At 39.0% G+C, this 20,312-nt stretch overlaps 1 protein-coding gene across 1 annotated transcript in view; it reads right to left on the bottom strand.

Moving 5' to 3' along the window:
* Window positions 1-1,534: 1,534 nt before the first annotated feature.
* Window positions 1,535-20,312, bottom strand: part of CAMKV (CaM kinase like vesicle associated) — a 50,133-nt gene continuing 31,355 nt past the window's right edge. Inside the window, exon 10 of the mRNA XM_040408038.1 lies at window positions 1,535-1,723. Within this exon, the coding sequence (XP_040263972.1) occupies window positions 1,535-1,723 (189 nt within the window). The remainder of the gene's footprint in view (window positions 1,724-20,312) is intronic.

The following is a 20,312-nucleotide window of genomic DNA, read 5'->3' as shown; positions in this document are numbered from 1 at the left end:
GCATGCTCCATATCACTATATACAAGAAGATGTATAACTTATACCGGCTGTACATATATAATTATATATAGGAGATGCCCAGGTTGTTCCAGCTGTACATATATAATTATATATAGGAGATGCCCAGGTTGTTCCAGCATGCTCCATATCACTATGTATAATAAGATGCTCAGGTTGTAGCAGGATGACCTATTTTGCTGTGTCCTCGGAGATTACTGGGTTTTTATGGCCATATTCAGTAGATTATACAGAACATAGATATAATATTATCCTCCGTATACAGTTTACGCCTCCCTCGCCCCCCGCCGGCCGCACTTCTGCCTCCACACGGTGTAACGTCTGTCATCTTCCGTGAGACCTTTCAGCCCCATCTGTCTGACACATCTCTGTGTAGATAGATATGTGATGTAAGAGTATTGAGGGGATCAGGAGGCGGATAATGCTGCGTGCCTCATATATTACAGGAACCAGTCACAGAACGTGTGCTGGAAGACATGGAGGAACGTCTTGAGATTTTCATACATTTCTAACCTTTTCAGATTCCATCCACGTTCAGTGATTACTGCTCTGAAGCATCATTTTCTGGGCAGAGAGGGGTGCGTGCTTTTTCACATGAAACCTTTTAGGAGGTGGTGCTTGGAAATAGTTCAGAAGGGGAGGGATTTTGCTCCCCCTTAGTCTCCGCCCCCGAGGAGTTTCCATGCAGGCTGTGTACATCACACTCACGGTTTGCAGTCAGTCTGGGACCCCTCCCCAATGATGGACACTGTACAACTGGGACAAGCAGCACATTTATTCAAAGAAAGCTTACAAAACACAGGGCAAAGGTCTGTACAAGACGTGTCCCCCAAGTGGGGCACAGAGGGGTTCAGAAACAAGGGGCAGCCTGGAGATAGAAGCTCGCCACCTGGTATAATACAGCCCAGGCTTAAAGTGGACCTGTCAAGCCTGTGACGTCCTGTACCCAAGAGGGGGGTATGGCTCTCATGTTCTAACGCTCCCCCTCCCAGGCACAGGGGCAGAAGCCATATTACATGCTCTTTATAAATACCAAGGTAGTAAGGAAATGCCACAAAGAGGCAGCGAGCTAAAAAGGTACACTTCATCAAAACGCCTCAGTAATAAACTTTTTGTATGTAGATTCACGTTCGTGGCAAGAGGTCCACTGAATGACGGTGCGAGACGCCTTCATTCCTAGCGTCATAGCGAGGAGGGGATGAGGGCAAATAACGTTCCTCTAACAGTGCACAAATCTCTAGCAACTAAGAGGATGCGGAATCAAAATAAAGGCTCTGCTCTAGCAGTGGAGGGGTTAATGGGGCAATGCAATAGGGTTAGTGCTGCGGTTCTGCCTAGCATTCAACGGATCTGACATGGCTCTGCGCTGCAGTCAGGTGCAGTTCTCTCTGACAGCGACAATGTTAATGACATGACTGCAGAGAACCCCTCCTGAGCGGAGGGGAAGGAAGGGTTAATGAGAGTATGCTCTGCGGTGAAGAGGGTTTCGGGTTGGCAGCTCTCCTCTCCAGAACTCTCAGCCGGTTCCATCAGGAGATGGAGTCAGCAGAGTTGGAGTGTCCTCGGCTGGCGTGCTGGCTGGTGACGGGGCCGGGGTTGCCAGGCCTGGTGTCCTCTCGTTCTCCGTGGATGGAGAAGGGGTTTTGGACTCGGTCTGTTCCGGAGCTCTCAACCTTTTCATCATGGTGGTCACTCGTACGGCTTTCTGAAATAGACAAAGGGTTGTAGAAGGGGTGAGCAAGCAGAAGGAAGGAACCCGTATAGCAGAGCTGAGCTTGTCATTTTGTTCTACTGCTTAAATATCAGGCAGCACAGTCTGCCAGCCTAGTCGTAGCACTGATCTCACATCGCCCCCTGCTGGTTCATTGTCTGCGCAGAGCGTATTCTGCTGCGCTCACTACAGCACACGCATTGTATTGCCATGCAGAAGTAGAGCTCAGGCTGTTAGTGGCATGGCCTTCATCACAGAGCTGGTAGATACCTTGGTTCCCAGCAGAATTGTGAATGCAGCTCTTGATTTGACTATGAGACAGGTTAAAACTCAGTACAAATTATTGAAGAACAGAATTCACGAAACTTCTGCATGTAGTGAATATAGAGTATCCCTGAGGGGGACAGATATCCTGTGCCCTGTAAACCACAATATTATTCTGAAAGGAGGGAGTGAGGGCGTGTGATGGGGGTCATCTTATATCATGGCGGTATCTAATTTCAGAGTGCTTTAATTTAATCATCTAACATCAGAGCGCTCTCATCTAACATCAGAGTGCATTCATCTTATATCAGAGTGCATTCATCTTACATCAGAGTGCATTCATCTAACATCAGAGTGCATTCATCTTATATCAGAGTGCATTCATCTAACATCAGAGTGCATTCATCTTATATCAGAGTGCATTCATCTAACATCAGAGTGCCCTCATCTAACATCAGAGTGCCCTCATCTAACATCAGAGTGCATTCATCTTACATCAGAGTGCCCTCATCTAACATCAGAGTGCATTCATCTAACATCAGAGTGCCCTCATCTAACATCAGAGTGCATTCATCTTACATCAGAGTGCATTCATCTAACATCAGAGTGCATTCATCTAACATCAGAGTGCCCTCATCTTACATCAGAGTGCATTCATCTTACATCAGAGTGCTCTCATCTAACATCAGAGCGCTCTCATCTAACATCAGAGTGCATTCATCTTATATCAGAGTGCATTCATCTTACATCAGAGTGCATTCATCTAACATCAGAGTGCCCTCATCTAACATCAGAGTGCATTCATCTTACATCAGAGTGCTCTCATCTAACATCAGAGCGCTCTCATCTAACATCAGAGTGCATTCATCTTACATCAGAGTGCCCTCATCTTACATCAGAGTGCATTCATCTAACATCAGAGTGCATTCATCTAACATCAGAGTGCATTCATCTTACATCAGAGTGCATTCATCTTACATCAGAGAGCATTCATCTAACATCAGAGAGCATTCATCTAACATCAGAGTGCATTCATCTTACATCAGAGTGCATTCATCTTATATCAGAGTGCATTCATCTTACATCAGAGTGCATTCATCTAACATCAGAGTGCCCTCATCTAACATCAGAGTGCATTCATCTTACATCAGAGTGCTCTCATCTAACATCAGAGCGCTCTCATCTAACATCAGAGTGCATTCATCTTACATCAGAGTGCCCTCATCTTACATCAGAGTGCATTCATCTAACATCAGAGTGCATTCATCTAACATCAGAGTGCATTCATCTTACATCAGAGTGCATTCATCTTACATCAGAGAGCATTCATCTTACATCAGAGTGCATTCATCTAACATCAGAGTGCCCTCATCTTATATCAGAGTGCATTCATCTAACATCAGAGTGCATTCATCTAACATCAGAGTGCATTCATCTAACATCAGAGTGCATTCATCTTACATCAGAGAGCATTCATCTAACATCAGAGAGCATTCATCTAACATCAGAGAGCATTCATCTAACATCAGAGTGCATTCATCTTACATCAGAGTGCATTCACCTAATATCAGAGTGCCCTCATCTAACACCAGAGTGCATTCATCTAACATCAGAGAGCATTCATCTAACATCAGAGTGCATTCATCTTACATCAGAGTGCCCTCATCTAACATCAGAGCGCTCTCATCTTACATCAGAGTGCATTCATCTTACATCAGAGTGCATTCACCTAATATCAGAGTGCCCTCATCTAACACCAGAGTGCATTCATCTTACATCAGAGTGCATTCATCTAACATCAGAGTGCCCTCATCTAACATCAGAGTGCATTCATCTTACATCAGAGTGCTCTCATCTAACATCAGAGCGCTCTCATCTAACATCAGAGTGCATTCATCTTACATCAGAGTGCCCTCATCTTACATCAGAGTGCATTCATCTAACATCAGAGTGCATTCATCTAACATCAGAGTGCATTCATCTTACATCAGAGTGCATTCATCTAACATCAGAGTGCATTCATCTAACATCAGAGTGCCCTCATCTAACATCAGAGTGCATTCATCTTACATCAGAGTGCCCTCATCTAACATCAGAGCGCTCTCATCTTACATCAGAGTGCATTCATCTAACATCAGAGTGCATTCATCTAACATCAGAGTGCCCTCATCTAACATCAGAGTGCATTCATCTTACATCAGAGTGCCCTCATCTTACATCAGAGTGCATTCATCTTACATCAGAGTGCATTAATCTAACATCAGAGTGCATTCATCTAACATCAGAGTGCCCTCATCTAACATCAGAGTGCATTCATCTTACATCAGAGTGCCCTCATCTTACATCAGAGTGCATTCATCTAACATCAGAGTGCATTCATCTAACATCAGAGTGCATTCATCTAACATCAGAGTGCATTCATCTAACATCAGAGTGCATTCATCTAACATCAGAGTGCATTCATCTAACATCAGAGTGCATTCATCTAACATCAGAGTGCATTCATCTAACATCAGAGCGCTCTCATCTAACATCAGAGTGCATTCATCTAACATCAGAGAGCTCTCATCTTACATCAGAGTGCATTCATCTAACATCAGAGTGCATTCATCTTACATCAGAGTGCATTCATCTTATATCAGAGTGCATTCATCTAACATCAGAGTGCATTCATCTAACATCAGAGTGCATTCATCTAACATCAGAGCGCTCTCATCTAACATCAGAGTGCATTCATCTTACATCAGAGTGCATTCATCTTACATCAGAGTGCATTCATCTTACATCAGAGTGCATTCATCTAACATCAGAGTGCCCTCATCTTATATCAGAGTGCCCTCATCTTACATCAGAGTGCATTCATCTAACATCAGAGTGCATTCATCTAACATCAGAGTGCATTCATCTAACATCAGAGTGCATTCATCTAACATCAGAGTGCATTCATCTAACATCAGAGTGCATTCATCTAACATCAGAGTGCCCTCATCTTATATCAGAGTGCATTCATCTTACATCAGAGAGCATTCATCTTACATCAGAGTGCATTCATCTAACATCAGAGTGCATTCATCTTATATCAGAGTGCATTCATCTAACATCAGAGTGCATTCATCTAACATCAGAGTGCATTCATCTAACATCAGAGTGCATTCATCTAACATCAGAGCGCTCTCATCTAACATCAGAGTGCATTCATCTAACATCAGAGAGCTCTCATCTTACATCAGAGTGCATTCATCTAACATCAGAGTGCATTCATCTAGCATCAGAGTGCATTCATCTAACATCAGAGCGCTCTCATCTAACATCAGAGTGCATTCATCTTACATCAGAGTGCATTCATCTAACATCAGAGTGCATTCACCTAATATCAGAGTGTATTCATCTAACATCAGAGTGCCCTCATCTTACATCAGAGTGCCCTCATCTTACATCAGAATGCATTCATCTAACATCAGAGTGCATTCATCTTACATCAGAGTGTATTCATCTAACATCAGAGTGCCCTCATCTTACATCAGAGTGCCCTCATCTTACATCAGAGTGCTCTCATCTAACATCAGAGTGCCCTCATCTTACATCAGAGTGCATTCATCTAACATCAGAGTGCCCTCATCTAACATCAGAGTGCATTCATCTAACATCAGAGTGCATTCATCTTACATCAGAGTGCATTAATCTAACATCAGAGTGCCCTCATCTTACATCAGAGTGCATTCATCTAACATCAGAGTGCCCTCATCTTACATCAGAGTGCATTCATCTAACATCAGAGCGCTCTCATCTTACATCAGAGTGCATTCATCTTACATCAGAGTGCATTCATCTAACATCAGAGTGCATTCATCTAACATCAGAGTTCATTCATCTAACATCAGAGCGCTCTCATCTTACATCAGAGTGCATTCATCTAACATCAGAGCGCTCTCATCTTACATCAGAGTGCATTCATCTAACATCAGAGTGCATTCATCTAACATCAGAGTGCATTCACCTAATATCAGAGCGCTCTCATCTTACATCAGAGTGCATTCATCTAACATCAGAGTGCATTCACCTAATATCAGAGTGCCCTCATCTTACATCAGAATGCATTCATCTAACATCAGAGTGCATTCACCTAATATCAGAGTGCCCTCATCTTACATCAGAATGCATTCATCTAACATCAGAGTGCATTCATCTAACATCAGAGTGCATTCATCTTACATCAGAGTGCCCTCATCTTACATCAGAGTGCATTCATCTAACATCAGAGTGCATTCATCTTACATCAGAGTGCATTCATCTTACATCAGAGTGCATTCATCTAACATCAGAGTGCATTCATCTTACATCAGAGCGCTCTCATCTAACATCAGAGTGCATTCATCTTACATCAGAGCGCTCTCATCTAACATCAGAGTGCATTCACCTAATATCAGAGTGCATTCATCTAACATCAGAGCGCATTCATCTTATATCAGAGTGCATTCACCTAATATCAGAGTGCATTCACCTAATATCAGAGTGCATTCACCTAATATCAGAGTGCTCTCATGTTACATCAGAGTGCATTCATCCAATATCAGAGTGCATTCATCTAACATCAGAGCGCTCTCATCTTACATCAGAGTGCATTCATCTTACATCAGAGTGCATTCATCTAACATCAGAGCGCTCTCATCTTACATCAGAGTGCATTCATCTAACATCAGAGCGCTCTCATCTTACATCAGAGTGCATTCATCTAACATCAGAGTGCATTCATCTAACATCAGAGTGCATTCACCTAATATCAGAGCGCTCTCATCTTACATCAGAGTGCATTCATCTAACATCAGAGTGCATTCACCTAATATCAGAGTGCCCTCATCTTACATCAGAATGCATTCATCTAACATCAGAGTGCATTCACCTAATATCAGAGTGCCCTCATCTTACATCAGAATGCATTCATCTAACATCAGAGTGCTCTAATCTGACATCAGAGCGCTCTCATCTTACATCAGAGTGCATTCATCTAACATCAGAGTGCATTCATCTAACATCAGAGTGCATTCACCTAACATCAGAGTGCATTCATCTTACATCAGAGTGCATTCATCTAACATCAGAGTGCCCTCATCTTACATCAGAGTGCATTCATCTAACATCAGAGCGCTCTCATCTTACATCAGAGTGCATTCATCTTACATCAGAGTGCATTCATCTAACATCAGAGTGCATTCATCTAACATCAGAGTTCATTCATCTAACATCAGAGCGCTCTCATCTTACATCAGAGTGCATTCATCTAACATCAGAGCGCTCTCATCTTACATCAGAGTGCATTCATCTAACATCAGAGTGCATTCATCTAACATCAGAGTGCATTCACCTAATATCAGAGCGCTCTCATCTTACATCAGAGTGCATTCATCTAACATCAGAGTGCATTCATCTAATATCAGAGTGCATTCATCTAACATCAGAGCGCTCTCATCTTACATCAGAGTGCATTCATCTTACATCAGAGTGCATTCATCTAACATCAGAGTGCATTCATCTAACATCAGAGTTCATTCATCTAACATCAGAGTGCCCTCATCTTACATCAGAATGCATTCATCTAACATCAGAGTGCATTCACCTAATATCAGAGTGCCCTCATCTTACATCAGAATGCATTCATCTAACATCAGAGTGCTCTAATCTGACATCAGAGCGCTCTCATCTAACATCAGAGTGCATTCATCTAACATCAGAGTGCATTCATCTTACATCAGAGTGCATTCATCTTACATCAGAGTGCATTCATCTAACATCAGAGTGCATTCATCTTACATCAGAGCGCTCTCATCTAACATCAGAGTGCATTCATCTTACATCAGAGCGCTCTCATCTAACATCAGAGTGCATTCACCTAATATCAGAGTGCATTCATCTAACATCAGAGCGCATTCATCTTATATCAGAGTGCATTCACCTAATATCAGAGTGCATTCACCTAATATCAGAGTGCATTCACCTAATATCAGAGTGCATTCACCTAATATCAGAGTGCTCTCATGTTACATCAGAGTGCATTCATCCAATATCAGAGTGCATTCATCTAACATCAGAGCGCTCTCATCTTACATCAGAGTGCATTCATCTAACATCAGAGCGCTCTCATCTTACATCAGAGTGCATTCATCTAACATCAGAGCGCTCTCATCTTACATCAGAGTGCATTCATCTAACATCAGAGTGCATTCATCTAACATCAGAGTGCATTCATCTAACATCAGAGTTCATTCATCTAACATCAGAGCGCTCTCATCTTACATCAGAGTGCATTCATCTAACATCAGAGCGCTCTCATCTTACATCAGAGTGCATTCATCTTACATCAGAGTGCCCTCATCTTACATCAGAGTGCATTCATCTAACATCAGAGTGCATTCATCTTACATCAGAGTGCATTCATCTTACATCAGAGTGCATTCATCTAACATCAGAGTGCATTCATCTTACATCAGAGCGCTCTCATCTAACATCAGAGTGCATTCATCTTACATCAGAGCGCTCTCATCTAACATCAGAGTGCATTCACCTAATATCAGAGTGCATTCATCTAACATCAGAGCGCATTCATCTTATATCAGAGTGCATTCACCTAATATCAGAGTGCATTCACCTAATATCAGAGTGCATTCACCTAATATCAGAGTGCTCTCATGTTACATCAGAGTGCATTCATCCAATATCAGAGTGCATTCATCTAACATCAGAGCGCTCTCATCTTACATCAGAGTGCATTCATCTTACATCAGAGTGCATTCATCTAACATCAGAGCGCTCTCATCTTACATCAGAGTGCATTCATCTAACATCAGAGCGCTCTCATCTTACATCAGAGTGCATTCATCTAACATCAGAGTGCATTCATCTAACATCAGAGTGCATTCACCTAATATCAGAGCGCTCTCATCTTACATCAGAGTGCATTCATCTAACATCAGAGTGCATTCACCTAATATCAGAGTGCCCTCATCTTACATCAGAATGCATTCATCTAACATCAGAGTGCATTCACCTAATATCAGAGTGCCCTCATCTTACATCAGAATGCATTCATCTAACATCAGAGTGCTCTAATCTGACATCAGAGCGCTCTCATCTTACATCAGAGTGCATTCATCTAACATCAGAGTGCATTCATCTAACATCAGAGTGCATTCACCTAACATCAGAGTGCATTCATCTTACATCAGAGTGCATTCATCTAACATCAGAGTGCCCTCATCTTACATCAGAGTGCATTCATCTAACATCAGAGCGCTCTCATCTTACATCAGAGTGCATTCATCTTACATCAGAGTGCATTCATCTAACATCAGAGTGCATTCATCTAACATCAGAGTTCATTCATCTAACATCAGAGCGCTCTCATCTTACATCAGAGTGCATTCATCTAACATCAGAGCGCTCTCATCTTACATCAGAGTGCATTCATCTAACATCAGAGTGCATTCATCTAACATCAGAGTGCATTCACCTAATATCAGAGCGCTCTCATCTTACATCAGAGTGCATTCATCTAACATCAGAGTGCATTCATCTAATATCAGAGTGCATTCATCTAACATCAGAGCGCTCTCATCTTACATCAGAGTGCATTCATCTTACATCAGAGTGCATTCATCTAACATCAGAGTGCATTCATCTAACATCAGAGTTCATTCATCTAACATCAGAGTGCCCTCATCTTACATCAGAATGCATTCATCTAACATCAGAGTGCATTCACCTAATATCAGAGTGCCCTCATCTTACATCAGAATGCATTCATCTAACATCAGAGTGCTCTAATCTGACATCAGAGCGCTCTCATCTAACATCAGAGTGCATTCATCTAACATCAGAGTGCATTCATCTTACATCAGAGTGCATTCATCTTACATCAGAGTGCATTCATCTAACATCAGAGTGCATTCATCTTACATCAGAGCGCTCTCATCTAACATCAGAGTGCATTCATCTTACATCAGAGCGCTCTCATCTAACATCAGAGTGCATTCACCTAATATCAGAGTGCATTCATCTAACATCAGAGCGCATTCATCTTATATCAGAGTGCATTCACCTAATATCAGAGTGCATTCACCTAATATCAGAGTGCATTCACCTAATATCAGAGTGCATTCACCTAATATCAGAGTGCTCTCATGTTACATCAGAGTGCATTCATCCAATATCAGAGTGCATTCATCTAACATCAGAGCGCTCTCATCTTACATCAGAGTGCATTCATCTAACATCAGAGCGCTCTCATCTTACATCAGAGTGCATTCATCTAACATCAGAGCGCTCTCATCTTACATCAGAGTGCATTCATCTAACATCAGAGTGCATTCATCTAACATCAGAGTGCATTCACCTAATATCAGAGCGCTCTCATCTTACATCAGAGTGCATTCATCTAACATCAGAGTGCATTCACCTAATATCAGAGTGCCCTCATCTTACATCAGAATGCATTCATCTAACATCAGAGTGCATTCACCTAATATCAGAGTGCCCTCATCTTACATCAGAATGCATTCATCTAACATCAGAGTGCTCTAATCTGACATCAGAGCGCTCTCATCTTACATCAGAGTGCATTCATCTAACATCAGAGTGCATTCATCTAACATCAGAGTGCATTCATCTTACATCAGAGTGCATTCATCTAACATCAGAGTGCATTCATCTTACATCAGAGCGCTCTCATCTAACATCAGAGTGCATTCATCTTACATCAGAGCGCTCTCATCTAACATCAGAGTGCATTCACCTAATATCAGAGTGCATTCATCTAACATCAGAGCGCATTCATCTTATATCAGAGTGCATTCACCTAATATCAGAGTGCATTCACCTAATATCAGAGTGCTCTCATGTTACATCAGAGTGCATTCATCCAATATCAGATCACTTTCATCTTATATCAGAGCATTTTCATCTAATATTAGAGCCCTTTCAGCACTTTCATCTAATATCAGAGTGCTCTCATCTAATATCAGTGCACTTTCATCTAATATCAGAGTGCTGTCATATCAAAAGGCTCTACCTTAGCGATAGCAAACACTGGATCCTTCTGGAGTCTAGGTTTGGACGCCATAATGGAGACCAGCGAGGACCCTGTCTGCAGCGGCTGGTGGAGCTGGTCACTAGATCTGGGTAGATGAGAGCTCCATGCTAACCGTGTCTGATGGTGAAGTCAGCACTTATTACACCATCATAAAGAACCTGCTCTACAGAGGATGATCCACATTGGGAGTTGTGCTCCACTCAGCCGCCGCCGGTCACTGCGCCTTATAAAGAGAAAGTGTAATTCTGAGACTAAGATGCTGAGAGCAGCGGGATCATGTCATGTGCATGTGAGACGCTGACATGTGCTGAGCACATTACATGCTAATCACACGCTGCAGATGGAAATGAGCACCATTTTATTTACCGCTAAATACATTACAAGCCTCAAATCCACACAAGCAGATTGTAATGAGCGAGCCGAGGTCAACTGCACGAGCACAGCGACGCCATATCAGCAGAGAGAAAAAGCCTCAAGACATCAGTAATGTCACAGAAGATCGAGGAGACGTCCTCATTACAGAGACTGCTGAGAGAGAGGAGCGCAGAGAAACCCAGGAGCAACCATCTGCAGAACACGCTCTATTCTGTATATACTGTCACCATACAGCTTTATGTAACTGTCCGTAGGAGGCCGGTAGATGGTCTGTAGATATATTCTTGTACATAGGAGCAGTATTATAGTAGTTATATTCTTGTACATAGGAGGCAGTATTATAGTAGTTATATTCTTGTACATAGGAGCAGTATTATAGTAGTTATATTCTTGTACAGAGGAGCAGTATTATAGTAGTTATATTCTTGTACATAGGAGCAGTATTATAGTAGTTATATTCTTGTACATAGGAGCAGTATTATAGTAGTTATATTCTTGTACATAGGAGGCAGTATTATAGTAGTTATATACTTGTACATAGGAGCAGTATTATAGTAGTTATATTCTTGTACATAGGAGGCAGTATTATAGTAGTTATATTCTTGTACATAGGAGCAGTATTATAGTAGTTATATTCTTGTACATAGGAGGCAGTATTATAGTAGTTATATTCTTGTACATAGGAGGCAGTATTATAGTAGTTATATTCTTGTACATAGGAGGCAGTATTATAGTAGTTATATTCTTGTACATAGGAGGCAGTATTATAGTAGTTATATTCCTGTACATAGGAGCAGTATTATAGTAGTTATATACTTGTACATAGGAGCAGTATTATAGTAGTTATATTCTTGTACATAGGAGCAGTATTATAGTAGTTATATTCTTGTACATAGGAGGCAGTATTATAGTAGTTATATACTTGTACATAGGAGCAGTATTATAGTAGTTATATTCTTGTACATAGGAGGCAGTATTATAGTAGTTATATTCTTGTACATAGGAGCAGTATTATAGTAGTTATATTCTTGTACATAGGAGGCAGTATTATAGTAGTTATATTCTTGTACATAGGAGGCAGTATTATAGTAGTTATATTCTTGTACATAGGAGGCAGTATTATAGTAGTTATATTCTTGTACATAGGAGCAGTATTATAGTAGTTATATTCTTGTACATAGGAGTAGTATTATAGTAGTTATATTCTTGTACATAGGAGGCAGTATTATAGTAGTTATATTCTTGTACATAGGAGGCAGTATTATAGTAGTTATATTCTTGTATATAGGAGGCAGTATTATAGTAGTTATATTCTTGTACATAGGAGCAGTATTATAGTAGTTATATTCTAGTACATAGGAGCAGTATTATAGTAGTTATATTCTTGTACATAGGAGGTAGTATTATAGTAGTTATATTCTTGTACATAGGAGCAGTATTATAGTAGTTATATTCTTGTACATAGGAGCAGTATTATAGTAGTTATATTCTAGTACATAGGAGCAGTATTATAGTAGTTATATTCTTGTACATAGGAGGTAGTATTATAGTAGTTATATTCTTGTACATAGGAGGCAGTATTATAGTAGTTATATTCTTGTACATAGGAGGCAGTATTATAGTAGTTATATTCTTGTACATAGGAGCAGTATTATAGTAGTTATATTCTTGTACATAGGAGCAGTATTATAGTTTTTATATTCCTGTACATAGGAGCAGTATTATAGTAGTTATATTCTTGTACACAGGAGGCAGTATTATAGTAGTTATATTCTTGTATATAGGAGCAGTATTATAGTAGATATATTCTTGTACATAGGAGCAGTATTATAGTAGTTATATTCCTGTACATAGGAGGCTGTATTATAGTAGTTATATTCTTGTACATAGGAGCAGTATTATAGTAGTTCTATTCTTGTCCATAGGAGCAGTATTATAGTAGTTATATTCTTGTACATAGGAGGCAGTATTATAGTAGTTATATTCTTGTACATAGGGGCAGTATTATAGTAGTTATATTCTTGTACATAGGAGCAGTATTATAGTAGTTATATACTTGTACATAGGAGCAGTATTATAGTAGTTATATTCTTGTACATAGGAGCAGTATTATAGTAGTTATATTCTTGTACATAGGAGGCAGTATTATAGTAGTTATATTCTTGTACATAGGAGCAGTATTATAGTAGTTATATTCTTGTACATAGGAGGCAGTATTATAGTAGTTATATTCTTGTACATAGGAGGCAGTATTATAGTAGTTATATTCTTGTCCATAGGAGCAGTATTATAGTAGTTATATTCTTGTACATAGGAGGCAGTATTATAGTAGTTATAGGGGTGCACCGAAATGAAAATTCTGGTCCGAAACCGAAAATTCAGGATGCCCTTGACCGAAAACCGAAACTGCCTTTTTGCCCAAATACTTTTAAAATACTTTTTTTTTAATGATTTTATTAATAATTTTTTTTCATGAATGAAATTTATCTGTGGGTGGCGCTGTTATGGAGAGGGGGATCTGTGGGTGGCGCTGTTATGGAGAGGGGGATCTGTGGGTGGCGCTGTTAAGGAGAGGGGGATCTGTGGGTGGCGCTGTTATGGAGAGGGGGATCTGTGGGTGGCGCTGTTATGGAGAGGGGGATCTGTGGGTGGCGCTGTTATGGAGAGGGGGATCTGTGGGTGGCGCTGTTATGGAGAGGGGGATCTGTGGGTGGCGCTGTTATGGAGAGGGGGATCTGTGCACTGTTATGGAAAGGGGATATGTGCACTGTTATGGGCATAACAGTGCACAGATCCCTTTCCCCATAACAGTGCACAGATCCCTTTCCCCATAACAGTGCACAGATCCCCCCTCCCCATAGCAGTGCCATAGACCGATCCCCCTACCCATAACAGCCCCGGCCCTGCTGCTCACAGCAGACTAATCACTCACTGCATCTTTATTTTACCTTACAATCTTGACGCTCCAGTAACAACTCTGCAGGCAGAGCGGAGGGCGACGTAACGTCACTTACTCACGTGACGCACCTGCTCCGCCCACTTTATGAATGAAGGAGGCGGAGCAGGCGCGTCACGTGAGTAAGTGACGTTACGCCGGCCTCCGCTCTGCCTGCAGAGTTGTTAGTTACTGGAGCCTCACGATTGTAAGGTAAAATAAAGATGCAGTGACAAAGTAAACCGCCCGCCCGGCGCCCGCCCGCAGATGGTGGGTGACAAATCCCACACCCCATATTTTCGGCCGATATGTAACAATATCAGCCGAAGTGGATTAGGTGCATTTTCGGCCGATATTTTCGGCTGCCGGAATTTCGGTGCACCCCTAGTTATATTCTTGTACATAGGAGCAGTATTATAGTAGTTATATTCTTGTACATAGGAGGTAGTATTATAGTAGTTATATTCTTGTACATAGGAGCAGTATTATAGTAGTTATATTCTTGTACATAGGAGGCAGTATTATAGTAGTTATATTCTTGTACATAGGAGCAGTATTATACTAGTTATATTCTTGTACATAGGAGCAGTATTATACTAGTTATATTCTTGTACATAGGAGCAGTATTATAGTAGTTATATTCTTGTACCTAGGAGCAGTATTATAGTAGTTATATTCTTGTACATAGGAGGCAGTATTACAGTAGTTATATTCCTATACATAGGAGGCAGTATTATAGTAGTTATATTCTTGTACATAGGAGGCAGTATTATAGTAGTTATATTCCTGTACATAGGAGCAGTATTATAGTAGTTATATTCTTGTACATAGGAGGCAGTATTATAGTAGTTATATTCTTGTACATAGGAGCAGTATTATAGTTTTTATATTCCTGTACATAGGAGGTAGTATTATAGTAGTTATATTCTTGTACATAGGAGCAGTATTATAGTAGTTATATTCTTGTATATAGGAGGCAGTATTATAGTAGTTATATTCTTGTACATAGGAGCAGTATTATAGTAGTTATATTCTTGTATATAGAAGCAGTATTATAGTAGTTATATTCTTGTACATAGGAGCAGTATTATAGTAGTTATATTCTTGTACATAGGAGGCAGTATTATAGTAGTTATATTCTTGTATATAGGAGCAGTATTATAGTAGTTATATTCTTGTACATAGGAGCAGTATTATAGTAGTTATATTCTTGTACATAGGAGGCAGTATTATAGTAGTTATATTCTTGTACATAGGAGGCAGTATTATAGTAGTTATATTATTGTACATAGGAGCAGTATTATAGTAGTTATATTCTTGTACATAGGAGCAGTATTATAGTAGTTATATTCTTGTACATAGGAGGCAGTATTATAGTAGTTATATTCTTGTACATAGGAGCAGTATTATAGCAGTTATATTCTTGTACATAGGAGCAGTATTATAGTAGTTATATTCTTGCACATAGGAGGCAGTATTATAGTAGTTATATTCTTGTACATAGGAGCAGTATTATAGTAGATATATTCTTGTACATAGGAGCAGTATTATAGTAGTTATATTCTTGTACATAGGAGCAGTATTATAGTAGTTATATTCTTGTATATAGGAGGCAGTATTATAGTAGTTATATTCTTGTACATAGGAGCAGTATTATAGTAGTTATATTCTTGTATATAGGAGGCAGTATTATAGTAGTTATATTCTTGTACATAGGAGCAGTATTATAGTAGTTATATTCTTGTATACAGGAGCAGTATTATAGTAGTTATATTCTTGTACATAGGAGCAGTATTATAGTAGTTATATTCTTGTACATAGGAGGCAGTATTATAGTAGTTATATTCTTGTACATAGGAGCAGTATTATAGCAGTTATATTCTTGTACATAAGAGGCAGTATTATAGTAGTTATAGTCTTGTACATAGGAGCAGTATTATAGTAGTTATATTCTTGTACATAGGAGGCAGTATTATAGTAGTTATATACTTATACATAGGAGCAGTATTATAGCAGTTATATTCTTGTACATAAGAGGCAGTATTATAGTAGTTATAGTCTTGTACATAGGAGCAGTATTATAGTAGTTATATTCTTGTACATAGGAGGCAGTATTATAGTAGTTATATTCTTGTACATAGGAGCAGTATTATAGTAGTTATATTCTTGTACATAGGAGGCAGTATTATAGTAGTTATATTCTTGTACATAGGAGGCAGTATTATAGTAGTTATATTCTTGTACATAGGAGGCAGTATTATAGTAGTTATATTCTTGTACATAGGAGCAGTATTATAGTAGTTATATTCTTGTACATAGGAGCAGTATTATAGTAGTTATATTCTTGTATATAGGAGCAGTATTATAGTAGTTATATTCTTGTACATAGGAGGCAGTATTATAGTAGTTATATTCTTGTACATAGGAGGCAGTATTATAGTAGTTATATTCTTGTATATAGGAGGCAGTATTATAGTAGTTATATTCTTGTACATAGGAGCAGTATTATAGTAGTTATATTCTAGTACATAGGAGCAGTATTATAGTAGTTATATTCTTGTACATAGGAGGTAGTATTATAGTAGTTATATTCTTGTACATAGGAGCAGTATTATAGTAGTTATATTCTTGTACATAGGAGCAGTATTATAGTAGTTATATTCTAGTACATAGGAGCAGTATTATAGTAGTTATATTCTTGTACATAGGAGGTAGTATTATAGTAGTTATATTCTTGTACATAGGAGGCAGTATTATAGTAGTTATATTCTTGTACATAGGAGGCAGTATTATAGTAGTTATATTCTTGTACATAGGAGCAGTATTATAGTAGTTATATTCTTGTACATAGGAGCAGTATTATAGTTTTTATATTCCTGTACATAGGAGCAGTATTATAGTAGTTATATTCTTGTACACAGGAGGCAGTATTATAGTAGTTATATTCTTGTATATAGGAGCAGTATTATAGTAGATATATTCTTGTACATAGGAGCAGTATTATAGTAGTTATATTCCTGTACATAGGAGGCTGTATTATAGTAGTTATATTCTTGTACATAGGAGCAGTATTATAGTAGTTCTATTCTTGTCCATAGGAGCAGTATTATAGTAGTTATATTCTTGTACATAGGAGGCAGTATTATAGTAGTTATATTCTTGTACATAGGGGCAGTATTATAGTAGTTATATTCTTGTACATAGGAGCAGTATTATAGTAGTTATATACTTGTACATAGGAGCAGTATTATAGTAGTTATATTCTTGTACATAGGAGCAGTATTATAGTAGTTATATTCTTGTACATAGGAGGCAGTATTATAGTAGTTATATTCTTGTACATAGGAGCAGTATTATAGTAGTTATATTCTTGTACATAGGAGGCAGTATTATAGTAGTTATATTCTTGTACATAGGAGGCAGTATTATAGTAGTTATATTCTTGTCCATAGGAGCAGTATTATAGTAGTTATATTCTTGTACATAGGAGGCAGTATTATAGTAGTTATAGGGGTGCACCGAAATGAAAATTCTGGTCCGAAACCGAAACCGAAAATTCAGGATGCCCTTGACCGAAAACCGAAACTGCCTTTTTGCCCAAATACTTTTAAAATACTTTTTTTTTAATGATTTTATTAATAATTTTTTTTCATGAATGAAATTTATCTGTGGGTGGCGCTGTTATGGAGAGGGGGATCTGTGGGTGGCGCTGTTATGGAGAGGGGGATCTGTGGGTGGCGCTGTTATGGAGAGGGGGATCTGTGGGTGGCGCTGTTATGGAGAGGGGGATCTGTGGGTGGCGCTGTTATGGAGAGGGGGATCTGTGGGTGGCGCTGTTATGGAGAGGGGGATCTGTGGGTGGCGCTGTTATGGAGAGGGGGATCTGTGGGTGGCGCTGTTATGGAGAGGGGGATCTGTGCACTGTTATGGAAAGGGGATATGTGCACTGTTATGGGCATAACAGTGCACAGATCCCTTTCCCCATAACAGTGCACAGATCCCTTTCCCCATAACAGTGCACAGATCCCCCCTCCCCATAGCAGTGCCATAGACCGATCCCCCTACCCATAACAGCCCCGGCCCTGCTGCTCACAGCAGACTAATCACTCACTGCATCTTTATTTTACCTTACAATCTTGACGCTCCAGTAACAACTCTGCAGGCAGAGCGGAGGGCGACGTAACGTCACTTACTCACGTGACGCACCTGCTCCGCCCACTTTATGAATGAAGGAGGCGGAGCAGGCGCGTCACGTGAGTAAGTGACGTTACGCCGGCCTCCGCTCTGCCTGCAGAGTTGTTAGTTACTGGAGCCTCACGATTGTAAGGTAAAATAAAGATGCAGTGACAAAGTAAACCGCCCGCCCGGCGCCCGCCCGCAGATGGTGGGTGACAAATCCCACACCCCATATTTTCGGCCGATATGTAACAATATCAGCCGAAGTGGATTAGGTGCATTTTCGGCCGATATTTTCGGCTGCCGGAATTTCGGTGCACCCCTAGTTATATTCTTGTACATAGGAGCAGTATTATAGTAGTTATATTCTTGTACATAGGAGGTAGTATTATAGTAGTTATATTCTTGTACATAGGAGCAGTATTATAGTAGTTATATTCTTGTACATAGGAGGCAGTATTATAGTAGTTATATTCTTGTACATAGGAGCAGTATTATACTAGTTATATTCTTGTACATAGGAGCAGTATTATACTAGTTATATTCTTGTACATAGGAGCAGTATTATAGTAGTTATATTCTTGTACCTAGGAGCAGTATTATAGTAGTTATATTCTTGTACATAGGAGGCAGTATTACAGTAGTTATATTCCTATACATAGGAGGCAGTATTATAGTAGTTATATTCTTGTACATAGGAGGCAGTATTGTAGTAGTTATATTCCTGTACATAGGAGCAGTATTATAGTAGTTATATTCTTGTACATAGGAGGCAGTATTATAGTAGTTATATTCTTGTACATAGGAGCAGTATTATAGTTTTTATATTCCTGTACATAGGAGGTAGTATTATAGTAGTTATATTCTTGTACATAGGAGCAGTATTATAGTAGTTATATTCTTGTACATAGGAGCAGTATTATAGTAGTTATATTCTTGTATATAGAAGCAGTATTATAGTAGTTATATTCTTGTACATAGGAGCAGTATTATAGTAGTTATATTCTTGTACATAGGAGGCAGTATTATAGTAGTTATATTCTTGTATATAGGAGCAGTATTATAGTAGTTATATTCTTGTACATAGGAGCAGTATTATAGTAGTTATATTCTTGTACATAGGAGGCAGTATTATAGTAGTTATATTCTTGTACATAGGAGGCAGTATTATAGTAGTTATATTATTGTACATAGGAGCAGTATTATAGTAGTTATATTCTTGTACATAGGAGCAGTATTATAGTAGTTATATTCTTGTACATAGGAGGCAGTATTATAGTAGTTATATTCTTGTACATAGGAGCAGTATTATAGCAGTTATATTCTTGTACATAGGAGCAGTATTATAGTAGTTATATTCTTGCACATAGGAGGCAGTATTATAGTAGTTATATTCTTGTACATAGGAGCAGTATTATAGTAGATATATTCTTGTACATAGGAGCAGTATTATAGTAGTTATATTCTTGTACATAGGAGCAGTATTATAGTAGTTATATTCTTGTATATAGGAGGCAGTATTATAGTAGTTATATTCTTGTACATAGGAGCAGTATTATAGTAGTTATATTCTTGTATATAGGAGGCAGTATTATAGTAGTTATATTCTTGTACATAGGAGCAGTATTATAGTAGTTATATTCTTGTATACAGGAGCAGTATTATAGTAGTTATATTCTTGTACATAGGAGCAGTATTATAGTAGTTATATTCTTGTACATAGGAGGCAGTATTATAGTAGTTATATTCTT

The sequence above is a fragment of the Bufo bufo genome, chromosome 9 (assembly GCF_905171765.1).
Source record: "Bufo bufo chromosome 9, aBufBuf1.1, whole genome shotgun sequence".
Taxonomy (NCBI): domain Eukaryota; kingdom Metazoa; phylum Chordata; class Amphibia; order Anura; family Bufonidae; genus Bufo; species Bufo bufo.
This window is presented reverse-complemented; position numbering and strand designations above follow the sequence as displayed.